The 16,030-nt window shown below is 38.4% G+C and overlaps 2 protein-coding genes across 2 annotated transcripts; both read right to left on the minus strand.

Moving 5' to 3' along the window:
- Nucleotides 1-685: 685 nt before the first annotated feature.
- LOC131859035 (uncharacterized) lies at nucleotides 686-1,210 on the minus strand. Its single transcript, XM_059212547.1, has one exon. It carries the CDS (start codon nucleotides 1,208-1,210, stop codon nucleotides 686-688), a length of 525 nt encoding a protein of 174 aa, XP_059068530.1.
- A 2,915-nt stretch (nucleotides 1,211-4,125) lies between these two features.
- Nucleotides 4,126-4,680, minus strand: LOC131859036 (uncharacterized). The gene has a single exon (XM_059212548.1). The coding sequence runs from the start codon at nucleotides 4,678-4,680 to the stop codon at nucleotides 4,126-4,128; it is 555 nt and encodes a 184-aa protein (XP_059068531.1).
- Between the last annotated feature and the right edge of the window lie 11,350 nt (nucleotides 4,681-16,030).

A 16,030-nucleotide genomic window follows, 5' to 3' on the forward strand; every position in this document is an offset into this window, starting at 1 on the left:
CATGATTGTTCGACTCCCAAATTTAAAAAAAATTAAAACTACACACTAACATTGGAATAACAATCCCGAACTGACAAATCAATGCTGGACACTGACGTCAGAATAGGAATACCGAACCGAGGTCTTGATCACCCATCAAAATAACTAATATAAGCGGAGTAACCATTTTATATAATTCCAATAGAGTAAACTTACCCCATTGTCCCTATTTCAGGATATCTATATCGAACAAGGTATTTGGATGTCTATCAACGTAGCCATCAATAGTTGGCTAAGCAGTATTTTCCAATCCCGATAGAGAAAACTATCCCGATGATACTTTATTGTATTAACTATCCCAATGACAAATTTGACAACTCTTTACAATAGTGACACTTTATTGGGTTAACTATCCCGATGACAACAAAAAGACAACTTTTGAACAACTTTGCCAACTTAGAAATTATGACTCCAAATTTGACATACAAACCTAAAAACATGAGATAACATTACAAATGGTCACAATAGACCTTATTGAATCAAAATGACATGACCCCTAACTCCTAAGACTCAAACATCTAATTGGAATGTTAAGTAGACTCTAGGTGCTCCTGCACCATACACCCAAAGAGGAAAGATTTTATGCTCTTGATGAAATGATATTTGCAACTGAGACTCCATGCTATGCTATATCCTTCTCTGACATTTAGGTGGAATCTCCATTTGGTAGACTTAACCACTTGACTAGGTGCTCCTTATAGAATTTTCTCCTTGTCCTCTTCACTTCTCTTGAGTCCAAAATGGCTCCAAGTTGCATAGGCTGAGAAGGAGGAAGGTCCTTGACCCATTTTATATCACCATCTTCAGCTCCTTCTCCTTGACCCACAAAATCGGATTCCTTATAGGGATACAAATCTACTACATTGAATATGGTTGAGATAGAAACCCCTGGTGGAAGTTCAATCTCATAAGCATTGTTTTCATACTTGTGAACCACTTTACATGGCCCTATATTCTTCATCATCAACTTTGTATACTTTCCCTTTGGCAGTCTTTCCTTCCTAAAATGTACCAATACTAGATCACCCACCTTGAATTGTACATCTTTCCTCTTCAAGTCTGCCTTCCTCTTATACTTGTCTACATTCTTCTTAAGTGTCTCCCTAGTCTTCTTATGAATGTCATGCATGGCTACTGCAAAGTCTTCACCTTGGGCACTTCCCCTATCCATTCCACTCAAATCTCTCAATTCATAGACACCTCTAGGATTCACTCCATAGACAACTTCAAATGGACTCTTCCCTATTCTTCAGTTGATTGAATCATTGTATGCATAATTTTCCTATGGTGGGATTAGATCTTATGAATAATTGTTCTCCTTAGTTAGACATCTCAGTAGGCTGCCTAATGACCTATTGACAACCTTAGTCTACCCCTTCATTTGAGGATGATAGGTAGAACTAAAAGTTAGGTTGGTTCATAGTTTTCTCCACATTGTCCTCCAAAAATGTCCAATAAACTTTGAATCTCTGTTAGACACAATGGATAATGGATATCCACAGATCCTTACAATCTCCTTAAAGAATAAGTTTGCAATGTGGGAGGAATCATTGGTTGTTTTGCATGCAATGAAGTGAGCCATATTGCTAACTTGTATATAACTACATACACATTGTCATATCCCCTTGTGGTCCTTGGTAGACCAAAAACAAAATCCATATTGATGTCTTTCCATGGTCTATAAGGTATGGGCAGAGGTTGATACAACCCTGCATTAGAACTTGACCCCTTTTCTCTCTGACATATACCATAGCCTTCCACAAACCTCTTCACATCTAGGTGTACCTTAGGCCAATAGTAAAACCTTTTGACCTCATCTAATGTCTTATCACATCCAAAATGTCCTCCAAGACTACCACTATGCTTCTCTCTGATCAAATTTTCACTCATAGAAGACTTTGGGACACACAACTGAGCTCCCTTAAATAAAACACCACCTTGTAATACATAATTTGCATACACATTGTGAAAAGAACTTTGTGACTGCTCACAAACAACAAACAAGTTTCATGAATTTCTGCATTGTTCTGATACATACTCTTAAGTCATCAATTCCCATGCTTTGAAGTTGCACCTCTGGTATCATCATTTTCCTCCTGCTCAACGCATCAGCTACCCTGCTAGCCTGCCTTTTCTTGTGCTTTATGGTGAAGGTATAGGACTGCAATTGCTCCACCCACTTCATGTGTCGATGACTCAACTTCTCTTGACTGTTTACGAAACTCAAAGCATGGTTATCTATGTATACCACAAACTCCTTGGGTAGTAGGTAGTGTCTCCATTTTTTAAGTGCTTGCACCATGGCATATAGCTCCAAATAATAGGATGAATACTTCTTTTTGGCTTCGTTCAATTTATCACTAAAGAAAGCTATTGGCTTCCCCTCTTGACTTAACACTACCCCTATGGCATAACCACTGACATCACACTCTATTGTAAATACCTTATTAAAATCAAGTAAAGTAAGGATAGGTTGATGTGCTACCCTTCTCTTGAGGTACTCAAAACTATGATCAGCCTCCTTGGTCAATTAGAATATGCCCCTCTTCTCTCCCTTGATGGTGTCTATCATGGGTGACACAATATTACTAAAATTCATGATGAACTTGCTGTAGAAGCTTTCTAAACCATGGAAAATTCTGACTTCCCCAACTGATTTAGGTGTTGGCCAGCCGAGTATGGCCTCTACTTTTTGTGGGTCCATTCTCAAGGTTCCTTGTGAAATCACAAACCCCAAATATACCAACCCTTTCTTCATCCATTCACACTTCTCGAGATTGATCATCAATTTCTCTTCATCCAACCTCCCTAACATCTCATCGAAGTGTCTCAAATGGTCTTCCTTTGTCCTACTGAACACCAATATGTCATCTAAATATACCACTACAAACTTGTTTATGAATTCTCTTAGGACCTTGTTCATGAGTCTCATGAATATGCTAGAGGCATTAGATAGCCCAAAAGACATGACAAGACATTCATAAAGGCCTTCATTAGTCTTGAAAGTTATCTTCCACTCACCCCCCTCTCCGATCCTTATTTGGTGATAGTCATGTTAGGATTAATGACAGTCTCAAAGATACTGAGAGGGGGGGGGGTGAATCAATATCTAACTTGTTAGCAGAATATTTAAACTTATTAAGAACTTTACATCTCAAAACAGTGTATTGGTAAATAAGAATTAATGCAACAAATAAGAATAATAGAGACAACATAGAGAATACACCATAACACAAGATATTTAATGAGGTAACTTGGTGTGGGAAAAACCTCGGTGGGATTTGTGAACCACAATATTCACTCACTGGCCAACGAATAAATATTACTCACAATGAGGGGCCTGCACATGTAGGAAGGCCAATTGCCTAGAGCTCACTGCTCAATAAGAGTCACACTGACTACAAAAGTGGATTATGAAATCCAATACAATGTACTACTTTAAATTAGCATCAACTATGCCAGGTTCAGTACCGGTTTAAGCTCATTCTATAACCAAAATCCTATACAAAATTTTCCTTATGCATTCATATATAACATCCTTTCCTTTTTTATTTTCTTACTCTCTCATTCTCAACACATAATGATTTATAAAATCTCATACATATATGAGTCTATTACAATGTACCATGTTGGATTTATAAAAAATTACATTAAAATACAATAAACATAAGTTTATTCCCTGTTGGCTGGGGTGTCGGTATGCATTGTTGCTGCTGCTGGTGAAGTGCCTGCCGGTGTATGTAGATGTCTATTGCCAGTGCTGGTAATTGCTGGTGGCTTACCAGATGAATGCCAGAAGGTTTCCAGATGGTTACCACCAATGACAACATCAACTATTCTCATAAGAGTGTAGAATGCCAAGTCACTCTCTAAATCAATTTTAGAAAAGTACCTTGCTCCGACCAGACTATCCATAAGATCTTCCATCTAGGGTATGGAGAATCTATATCTAATGGTTATCTTGTTGATAACACTTGAATTTGTACAAAGCCTCCAATATCCATCTTTTTTGGGTGCCAAAACAATTGGCACAACACATGGACTCAAACTTTTCCTCACCAAGCCCTTATCAAGGAACTCTTGGACCTACTTAATCTCCTCATTTTGTTGAGGTGTCATTCTATATGCTACCTTATTGGGAAGACTTGCACTAGGGATTAGGTCAATATGATGACTCGCATCATGGATGGGAGGCAATGAATTTGGCAACTCCTTCACCGCAATGCCCTCATAGTTGTCAAGTAGGGTTTTCACCTCCTTAGTGACTTCCTTGTTGTCATTATCTACTACTTCTGAGATTGGTTTCCCCATAATGGTATATCCACACTCCTCTTCTTCCAGGTTCTTTATGAACTCCTTCTCCTTCACCACCATCACACTAGGTCCTTCATGGACTACACTCTCATCTTCCTTTAATGGGGTAAGGGTATAAGATACTCCCCCTTTCTTTATGACATAGACATTATTCTTCCCATCATGTTGGGCCTCCCTGTCATATTGCCAAGGTTTTCCAAGTAGAAGGTGGCACACATCTATGGGAACAATATCACACAAAATTTTATCCTCATAAGAACCAATTTTGAACTCTACCCAAGACTGCTCACTGACAAGTACTTGCTCACCTTTATTTAGCCAAGTCATCTTATATGGTGTGGTATGAGGTATCCTCTTTAATCCTAACTTTTATACCATCTCTATGGAAACAAGATTATTAGTGGAACCGGAATCAGTTACCACCTTACATACCTTTCCTTGTAACTACCATGTGGTTCTAAATAAAGATTTTCTTTGTGGTGGTTCCTTGATGGTTGGTACTTTAATCAGTGTCCTCCTCATCAGCAAAGATTATTTAGTCTCAAGTGTTGCTTGCAATGAAGGCAAATTCACACTTTCTGCCTCTTCCTCATAAACAATTTGTATCCTCCTTTCTCCTCCATATGAGCTTTTTCTTGGTTTGTCCGGACATCTCCAAGAAGGGTGACCAACTTGGCCATACTGAAAGCACTTCCCTGAGAATGTGTTTAATCCCCTTCCTCGATTTCCAAATCTGCCTCTTGTGTTAGATCTCCAACCCCTGAATCCACTTCTTTTCTCATTGGTTTGATCTTGTTGACCACTATTCCCCCCTTGATGCTTTTGGAATTGTGTCCCGCCTCCCCCAAAGATTCTTCTTCCTCTATTACTCTTACCTCTACCTCTGGCCTATTGCTCTTTCCTCCTCTTGAGCTTATCTTCTGCTCTTGTGGCCAATTGAAAACATTCTTCTACACTCCTAGGGGTAGTTAGGCTCAACTCATCTTGTATGCTATGTCTCAACCCATTCATATACCTTGATATTTTCTCCACTTCATATTCACAGTGCCCTTCACTTAGGCTCAATTTATGAAACTCCTTTGTATATATCATCACATCCATTTCTTTTTGTTTTAAGTTCTGCAACCTCTTAAAAATTTGGATCTCATAATCACCCGATAGAAATTGGGCCTTCACCTTTGCTACCATTCTATCCCAATTGCTAATCTTGGGCTTTCCTCTTCTCAATCTCTCTGACTGAGTGTAATTCCACCAAGTCAGTGCTGACCCCTTCAACTTAGTCTTGGCCAACATCTATCCAATCTAGTACATCCTCATTATCCATCTTTCCACCATACATTGGCAAGTCCAATTTCATGTCATAATAGTCTCCTTTGACAACCTTGAGCACCACTAGAAACTTTTTCTCTTCCGACCCCAACTGTTCCTATTGGGGTACATTTTGGAGAGCTTCATTCCCCTGCTCACCTACTTCTTCTTCCTCCAAGTCACTATCCACATTAGCAACCCTAGTTCTCCTCAAAGATGCTTCCAATGTTGCTATCCTGACCAACATACCATCTTGGCTCTCCTTGACTGACCTCACCTCTTTTGTGAGGACTGAACTTCCCTTGGGAGGCATCTTGCCCTTCTCCTTCTATGAAATCACTATTTTTACTCATAATTCACACACACAAAACTCCCAATCAAAACCTAATCTTTGATACCATTCAATGCAAAGACAGGGAGGGAGAATTGGTCTAATTGCTGTTAAAACCCTAGTTACCCTAACGAACTAGGTCACCGTGTGAAAAAATGCTATAACTTCTTCCTTACAATGAATTAGAAACTCAAATCACCTGAAAATGGAAGGTAGTTCAATAATCTATCCATACATATGTCTGTCTAATCAAATAGAATCCGTACAACACCATTCATGTGTAGAAAACAGAGTAATTGCAGAAAAATGAGCTTCTAATTAGTTGCCAATGATTTCAAATCAGATTTCAGGAATTCAAGTTTTCAATATTCGCATAGAATCCTCCCTTTTCCAACCATTTCTTATATAATTTATACCAAATTTTGCCTTTTCCCGCAGTCACACCAGACCTTTGGGCTGCATGACTATTCGACTCCCAAATTTTTGAAAAATCAAAACTAGACACTGACATCGAAATAACAATCCTGAATTGACAAATCAATGTTGGACACCGACGTGGGAATATAAATCCCAAACCAAGGTCTTGATCATGAATTTGAATAACTAATATAGGTGAGTAAGCATTTCATGCAGTTCCGAAAGAGTAAACTTACCCCGATGTCCCTATCTCAACATAGCTATACCGAACAAGGCATTTTGATGTCTATCGACGTAGTCATCAACAATCGGCTAAGAAGTATTTTCCAATCTCAATAAAGCAAACTATCTCAATGACACTTTATCAGGTTAACTATCCCGATGATAACTTTGACAAATTTTTACAACACTGACACTTTATCGGGTTAACTAGCCTGATGACAATAGAATGACAATTTTTGAAGAACTTTACCAACATGATGAACTTCATTGATAATCAGGTGCTACATGATGTGGATCTTTAGGGTGCTAATTATACATGGACTAATAGAAGAACTGGATTTGGTCTTATACAGGTGAGACTTGGTAGGGCCCTTATCTCCAATGATTGGTTCAACAATTACAATTACAATTACTTATTGAATTCTCTTTCCCATATAGGTTCTGATCACTATCTGATCTCTTTTGTGGCAGACCCTATCTTTGTGAGGACAAATTTCTCCTTCAGATTTGAGAAAATGTGGATGGCTCATCCCAAGCTTGAGGAGGCAATTATGGAATGGTGAAATATCTCAGTGGATGGTTCTACCATGTTTCGTGTGGCTACAAAGCTAAGACATGTTAAGGATAAGGTCAAGAAATGGAATAAGGAAGTCTTTTGTGATATTTTTAACTCCAAATCTATGATCTGGATAGAACTCAAGGATATTCAGGCTAAAATCCAAGCTAATGGGTACGATAAGGTCTCTATTACCTCTAATAATGAGATTCTATCTAAATATCATGATATCATAAAAAAAGAGGTTTCTTGGAAACAACGTTCACGTTCTCTGTGGCTTAAGGAGGGAGATAAGAATACTAGATTCTTTCATATGACTGCCATGAAACACAAGGCGGCCAATAGAATATCAAAAATTTCTATAGGGGGGCCCTGTCTTTTGAGGAAGAGGAAATAAGGAGGGAAGCTAGATCTTATTTCTCTTCACTTTTGTTAGTTGATGACAATCTGGATAAAGGGGCTCAATATTTACTCCTTGATGCTATCCCAAATATGATTGGGCGAGACTAGAATCAATTTCTCTCTGCAATCCCCTCTAAAGTTGAGATTAAGAAAGCGATCTTCTCCTTTGAAGGCAATAAAGCCCTTGGTCTTGGTGGTTTCCTGATATTCTTCTTCTAGTCTTTTTGGCATATTATTAGCGAGGATATTGTCAAGGGTGTTAAAGATTTTTTTGGTTCTAAGTAGATTTTGAAAGAAATTAATGCCACTTTTCTAGTCCTCATCCCTAAAATTCTGAGTGTTGATGCTCTGCATCTATTCAGACCTATTAGCCTATGTAACTCCTTCTACAAGATTATCTCTAAGGTTCTCACCTTAAGACTTCTTTCCCTTCTTCCTGAAATCATTTCTCCTTAGTAGTCTAGATTCATTCCTGAAAGGAAAATTCTTGATTCCATCATTACGGTCCATGAGAATATTCACTCTCTGGAAGAATAAAAAATCAAGGATTCCTAATGAAACTTGATTTGTCGAAGGCTTATGATCGGGTGGACTGGTATTTTCTTCTTAGAATCCTTAAAGCTTTTGGATTTGGGGAGAGAGTGCTTCAACTAATATTCCAATTGATTTCTACCCCCTCTCTCTTGGTTATTATCAATGGTTCTCCTACCCCCTTCTTCAAGTCTTCAAGGGGCCTCAGACAAGGGGATCCTATATCCCCTATTTTGTTTGTTATTTTGGTTGAAAGTTTGGGCAAAGATATTAGTAAGCTTGTTTCTAAAGGTCATCTGAAAGGTGTGAGACCATCATCGACTGATAGGGTCTGTTCTCATCAAGAATTTGTTGATGACACAGTTTAGCTGGGCTCTTCGACTATAAAGGAAGCTAGAACCCTACAATCGACTCTGAATTACTATTGTCAATCCTTGGGCCAGCTGATAAATTGGATGAAAAGTGCTCTCTTCTTCCTCAACACTCCTAAAGACAAGTAAGGGAGAATTTCTAGAATCTTGGGATGTCAGACCAATTTACTCCCTTCTATCTACTTTGGTCTCCCTCTGCGCAGAAAACCTCTTGATTTATTTTAGAGCAGTCTGGTGGATAGATTCCACAAAAATATTGCTGGTTGGAAAGGAGCCCTACTTAGCCAAGCTGGGAAGATCCAATTATTAAAATCCTCCCTCCAGAGTTTACCCATGTATGCTTTGAGCCTGTTTAGAATCCCAATCAAGTTTGCTGATGCCATTGAAAAAATTCAAAAGTCTTTTCTCTGGTCAGGGGTTGAGGAGAGGAAAAGGATTTCTCTAATTGCTTGGGATATAGTTTGTAGACCTAAAAAAAAGGGTGGCCTTGGTTTGAGAAACATTAAAGCCACTAATAGAACCCTACCCGCCAAACAAATATAGAGAATTTTTGGAGAATCTGGTGAATGGAGTTCAATCTGGAAAGCTAAATACCTTCATCCTTAGCCATCTCTCATAGAGTTTCTTACTTCTTTTGAAGCCCCTACTGGTTCCATGATTTGGAATAATGTTGCTCAGTCTAAAATTACTAATGGAATTGGTAAAAGATGGTCTATTGGTAATGGTAGAAAAGTCAATTTTGGGGAGGATATTTGGTTGCTGGAGACCCCTCTCTCCAACAAGGATTGTTTTTCTCCTTTTATCCCTATTTGCAAGGCCACATTTGGAAATAAGGTGGCTTATTATTGGAAGGATAACCAGTGGGTGAATCTGAATTCCATAGACCCAAACCTTAACCCATTGATTTTGATGCTTAACTCTGTTTTGGTTGACCCTATGCTTGAGGATAGGATTATTTGGGCTGGTACCTCTACTGGTAGGTTCTCGATGGTTTCTGCTATTGTTTTGCTGTCCTATTCTCAAGAGATTTCCCCTTGTTGGTATAAAGCCTGGTTTCAAGGTCTAATTGCCAAGATCAATATCTTCTTTTGGATCCTTCTACATAATAAAATCCTTACCATTGATAATCTCTGCAAAAGAGGCTTTCATCTCTGCAATAGGTGTTACCTTTGCCTAAATTAGGAAGAAAATTTTAACCATATCTCTTTGCACTAATCTTTCTCCCAATCTATTTGGTGATAGATCTTGTAGCTATGGAATCTGAATTGGGTCTTTTCGGCTTCTATTCAAGAGTGCTTCATTGGTTGGAGATGTTTCTCCACGAACAATTCTATCAAACAATTATGGGATTTTATTCTTCCTCATGTGGTATGGGGAATTTGGAAAGAGAGGAATAATAGAATATTTAGAGGTTCCTACTCCTCTCCGGAAATGGTTTTTATTAAAATCAAGCGGGCCATTTTGGAAAATCTGAATGCTGATGGTAAGCCTCTTCTTTTTAGTAATAAGGATGAATTGGATCTGTTCAACAATTGGAATGTTTTTGCCTCTCTAGATAGGAATGAAAAGAAGGATAAGAGAGATAATAGTAAGTGGTCTTTCCCTCTGGCTGGTTGGATCAAAGTTAATTTTGATGGGGCGGTTAAGGGGAACTCGGGGCCGACTGGGGGTGGGGGAGTGATAAGAAATGAATTTGGCTAAATCTTTGGGTTTTAAAAAAGTTTTTCTTGAGGGAGATTCAAATAACATCATAAAATTCCTTAAGGGTCTTTCCCCCCCATCATGGACTATCAAAAATATTATATCTCTAGCCAAGGAGATAGTTAAGTCCTTAGAGTGGTGTGTTATTTCACATAGTTATAGAGAGACCAATGCCATGGCTGACTGGGCTTTCAACATGGTTGTTCGTGCTAATAAAATGATCAATTGGAGAGGTGAGCTAGATCTTCCTCATGATGTGCATGCCATCCTCATTTATGATAGAGTGCATGGAAAAGAGGGAGTGATAAGTGATGATAATAATGTACTTATCAATGAAAGTTGCTATAATGAATCAAAAAGAGTGGCACTTGAACGACGAGCTGACATTTAATGCAGACAAGACCCTACATGCTTTCTGGGTGTCCATTTCTTTTTTGAGGGTTGCTATTCTCTTCACTTTGGCCCCTGTTTTTTCTCTATTTTGCATTGTGAAGGTTGTGAGAAATTTTGCCATGGATGCAATGGGAGGAAATAGGAAAAGGATTGAACCACTTACCTGTGATGAATGGAAGAAGAAGCCAAAAGCATGGTATAATTCCCGCAGAATTTGCCATATAAGGATTGGTATAAATACAATCAAAGATCAGATCTATCTCTACACAATCTGGTAGGTTCTAGGCTCTGAATTCAGATCAATAGCGAAGTTTCAGACCAAGGAAAATCATTGTTGTTGACTACATTGGCGACTGCTAGTGACCTAAAGGTGAGCGATCATATTTTTGAAGTGTTATAATATTATTCTGAATATATCTGTTTGCACTATTGAGTTCATTCTTATTCAGTAGGGACCCTACATTACTAACATTCACTAGATGTGTCACATAATGAATCTATCTTTTGGAATTGTGAGCAAGTATGCTCCAGTAAAAAAAATTGAAATTTTAATCAAAGAGCTCTACTCACACTTTTGTCGAAGTCCCAAGCGATTTATGGAATTTCAACACTTTGCTGATGGAATAACTAATGGGAACAAGCTTCTTAAGGATAATGATACCAGATGGATCTCTTTGGATGGTCCAACGCATCAAGTTTTTTTAGGAATATCCATCCTTGATTGGACTATTTCACACAACTTGCGACAAATCAGAGCAACCAAAATTTTCTGACCTTCTTTGGAGGTTAAGTAATATAGAGACACTCTTAACTTTAGTAGCTCTTCTACCCATGCGAGAGGAAATGACGAATATTATGAAGAAAGCCCAACAAAGAGATATGTATATTACAGAATATGCTACGCTGTGTAAGTTGACATGCATGACCCTTGATAATATCTATTGAAGTCAACCAACACTATCTGATGAATATTTTTTTAGTGGCGGACACTCACAGATTTGAACAATCCTTATAACTTTTAAAAAAAGGTGCAAACGGGGAGGTATGTGCCAATGTACGGGGAGTTGAGATACCAATGCACTTCTATACCACGGTCGACCCCAAGAAACCAAGAAAGCACCCCATGAAGCAACTAGCAAGAGTTACAAGGGAAGATTTTGACAAGATTGTTAGAGTATTTAGGTATTTACTTGATTAATTAAACAATATTTGTTTAATTATTTAAGTTCTATTTATCTCTTTTACACTTAAGCTAACTTTAGGTGCATAATAATTAATTCTTTTATTAATTATTATGTGCAAACCTAGGTTTTCCCTTTTAGGGTTTCTTGACCTATTAAAGGTTAAGTTCATTCTTTTCATTGTAAGAAGAAGGTTTTTTACATTACACATTTTGTGAATATTGAGCTCTCTCTTTTTGAGCGTATTTTCTGTGTATTTCTTTCTTCTGTGATTTGCTTCCTTGCTTCTCCTTGTAACAGGTTTTTCAGCTTGTAGAGATCATTTGGGCTCCTGTGGTGTTGTATTTACTCAACTCCAACATGGTATCAGAGCTCAGATCTGCAACCAGCTGTTCCTATTATTGAGAATTTTTTGCAGTGGAAGCAGATCTGGGGTTTCAGGCAATTTTTTTTATGTGCTTAGGGTTAGGCTTTTTTTTAGCACTTTGGGCCTAAACAGACCTAACCATTGTGCTCAGAAGGCCCAAAAACCCCTATAGTCATATAATTTTTTTCTATTTTTGACTCTTGAGCCTCTGGGAGTATTTTTTTCTCAGATCCAGGCTATACGACCTTGGCACGCAAATCGAGAAAAAAAATTAATTTAATTTTTTTTGCCTTTTTACAGCATGCAGGCCGAAATTTGATTTTTTGTAAAAAAGTTTATGCTGACCCTGACATTGATGCTGTCGCAGTCCTGCCTTGGCCTTGGGCCTCATGACACCGTCCTTTGTGTCCCTGTTTTCTAGCACGCAGTACCTTCGACGCCCTGGTTTCCGGCCCCGCAGCTCCATTTTCGGCCGCCGACGCTTCTCCCGGTCGGCGCCCTGGTTTCCTCCCCCGCCGGCGCTCCCCGCTACTCCGCTCCTCGGCCACCGTTGCTGGCCCCACTTCCACCGTCTGACACCGGAGCTCCACCCGACAGCCACCAGAGCACCACCAGCCCACCACCGGAGCGCAACCCACTGGCCACCTCCACCCGTTCAGCCACTAGACTACCCCTTCCTATTGTTTTGAAGGGGGGTTAGGTTTTTTGGCCATATCTTGGGCATACGGAGTCATTTTTTCAAAAAAAAATAGGCATCGGAAAGCTAGTTCCAAGATGGACCTCCTCATGGTGGTAATTTTTTCCAATTTTTCTATTTAACTATGTTTTTTCCAATCAAAGTGAGGTCTCTTTTTTGCACTCCAGGGGACGTATAATGAGCATCCGAACTCCATTTTTCAAAAAGTTTATATTTTTGGAAAGCATGTGCTGTGTACTTTCCAGCCATATGAGTTTTATTTCCAGATTCTCTTCCATACATATTTTATTCAATTTTTTGCTTTTCAGCACTCTGGTGGATATCTTGGTTGTTTCAGGTCTTGGGATCTCTTCTCTGGGTAGGATGTCTCTATTTTGGTTCTCCTTTCTATTTCCAGTCTTCTTATCATTAATGCATTGTATTTATGCAAACACATTGAGATAAAGTGTCACTAATTGTTTACTTGGGATCTTGCACATCTTGTGCCTTGTTGTACATGCACTACTTATAAAGTGCCATGAGGGGGTTGATGTTTGCCTTGTTTGCCATTCACCTTTGTCAAGTGAGTGTTCCTTCTGTGACATTTGCCTCATGATGTGTGTCAAGTGAGTGTTCCTTCCACGACACCATGTACTGTCTCTGTGCCTTTGATGTTCCTGGTTCTTCGTCATGCAGTTCTTGTTGGCCGTTATTTTCAGTGTACCTGTCCCTCTCCCTCTTCAACATTATGGGGAGGTTTGTCCTATTGGTTCTAATGCTTCTATGGTTTGATTGATCAACTCTTTAGGCTTTGGTGTTTTCATGCCATCTGTATCTTCGATTTCAGTTGTTTGCCTTGTTTGCCTTCTGATTTGAGTAGTGTCATTTGAGGGCACTCATACAAATTACAGTGTTCTCTACCTAGTCATGTTCTATTTCAGTGGAGGTTCTTTAGATCAGCAGTTATTCTTCGACAGAGTTTGCAGGTTCTTCATGCTTCAGTGGTGTTCTTTTCCATCTCTTTTTGGAGTAGAGTTTTGTTCCCACATGGTTTTCTCTATTTCTCCAGTTCATAGAGTTTTCATTGTATTTGGGTACCTGATCAGGCCTTGTTGTCGGGACCCATCTTTATTGCTTTTAGTAGTTGCTCTAGGTTTTAGCTTCTCTCTAAGTCTAGCTTAAGGGGGGGTGTTAGAGTATTCGAGTATTTACTTGATTAATTAAACAATATTTGTTTAATTATTTAAGTTCCATTTATCTCTTTTACACTTAAGCTAACTTTAGGTGCATAATAATTAATTCTTTTATTAATTATTATGTGCAAACCTAGGTTTTCCCTTTTAGGGTTTCTTGACCTATTAAAGGTTAAGTTCATTCTTTTCATTGTAAGAAGAAGGTTTTTTACATTACACATTTTGTGAATATTGAGCTCTCTCTTTTTGAGCGTATTTTCTGTGTATTTCTTTCTTCTGTGATTCACTTCCTTGCTTCTCCTTGTAACTGGTTTTTTAGCTTGCAGAGATCATTTGGGCTCCTGTGGTGTTGTATTTTCTCAACTCCAAGAAAGATTGTTGAGACTGTAACTATTTTTGTGAAGAAAATTGCCTATTATATTTCCTTACAGATTAGACGTAGATTCCCTCCTAAGAAACTACTAGAAGCCATGTCTATTGTGTTTCCTGAATATTGGACCCATGTTTATTGTGTTTCCTGTAGATTAGCTACTGACTTTGATAAAACAATTTTTCATATCTAGAGAATTGAATGGAGTAACTATAAATAGAATTATAGATGAAACTTTTCTTAGAGAGAAATCAACTCATTTTGCATACATTATGAGGGAAGAATATGACAGAATGGAGAACCCCCACGAAGAGAGATCGGTAACAATGCTTTGGAAAAATCTAGGTGAGAAAGAAGTTTTGCATGATTATGTTGGAATCCAATAACACTGAGAGGGGGGGCAGAGAGGGGGTGAATCAGTGTTATACTGGGAAGTCCAATTTTAGCCTTATTAAAACATGCATACACCAATTGGTATAGCGGTACATACACAATTGAAAGAAGTATAGCAACCAATAAGACAATCACATAAATAAGAACCATAACACAAAGAATTATATGTGGAAAACCTCAAAGAGGAAAAACCACGGTGGGATTTATGACCCACAATATCAATCCACTGGTCATATGAAGAGATATTGCAAAATATAAGGGGTCTGCACTTGCAGGAAGACTTATAGCCTAGAGAACACTGCTCAATCATAAAAGGAGCCTCACTGAATACATATATATCTAGACTACAATTTGAAGAAGTGTTGAACTCCTAAGATAACATCTTCTAAGGAAGAATACAGTTTCGGTTTAAGCTCTGTCTATTCCAGTCTGAAACCCTAAATCCTTTACCGGAATAACCCTTTAAAAAAATATCCTCACATACATAGTCTCTCTGATATATTTTGCATCATATCACATCCACATATCCATCACCATATCTATATCAAAATGATCTAATCCAATTGACCTATATATCCTATACAACTTATCATGCCTTATGTCGACTTACAAAGATTATTACAATATCAAATTACATGTCGACTAGATAAAAAAACTAAATGAGTATCAAAAACAATTGCCAATGCCAGATCCAATAGATGTCGACCTCCAATACCGATAACCATTATTCTAAACCATGTCGGCCTACATTTTCGGTAACCAAAGAAATCCTTCTATCATGTCGGTGTTGGTGCCGGTGTGGGTGTAGGGTCTGTGAAGTGCCTACCGGTACACAACTGCACCAAAATATGAAGCTGGAACAAGATGCCATGTTGCCATGAATGAAAACATAGTGAAACCAACCAATTGAGTGTCAATTGCCAACAATATCCCCCTTTGGCATTGATGGCAACACTCATGTAAAAAATGGTCAAGGTTTCATCTGTTGGTTTCATTCTGCCTGCTCCCCCTGAGCTGAATATTCATCAATGCAAACTGCTCCATACTCCCCCTAATATATACAACTCCTTCTTTTCCTTTTTCACATCTATATCATTCCCCCTTTGACATCAATGCCATCAAAAATTCTAAAAATAATGTCAAAGATCCAAAAAACAATGAATATCTCACAAATATCTTACCAGATCTTAACAAATTTCAAAATTTCCCGATAAGCCTTCTCCAATAGCTCAAGATAAGTATCCCAACTAGTTTTGAAAGTACTA

Source organism: Cryptomeria japonica, chromosome 10 (genome assembly GCF_030272615.1).
Source record: "Cryptomeria japonica chromosome 10, Sugi_1.0, whole genome shotgun sequence".
Lineage (NCBI taxonomy): Eukaryota > Viridiplantae > Streptophyta > Pinopsida > Cupressales > Cupressaceae > Cryptomeria > Cryptomeria japonica.

Excerpts from the sequence above, each read along its gene's own strand:
- LOC131859035 (XM_059212547.1), bottom strand. The coding sequence starts at position 1,210 with ATGGATAGGGGAAGTGCCCAAGGTGAAGACTTTGCAGTAGCCATGCAT.
- LOC131859036 (XM_059212548.1), bottom strand. The coding sequence starts at position 4,680 with ATGACTTGGCTAAATAAAGGTGAGCAAGTACTTGTCAGTGAGCAGTCT.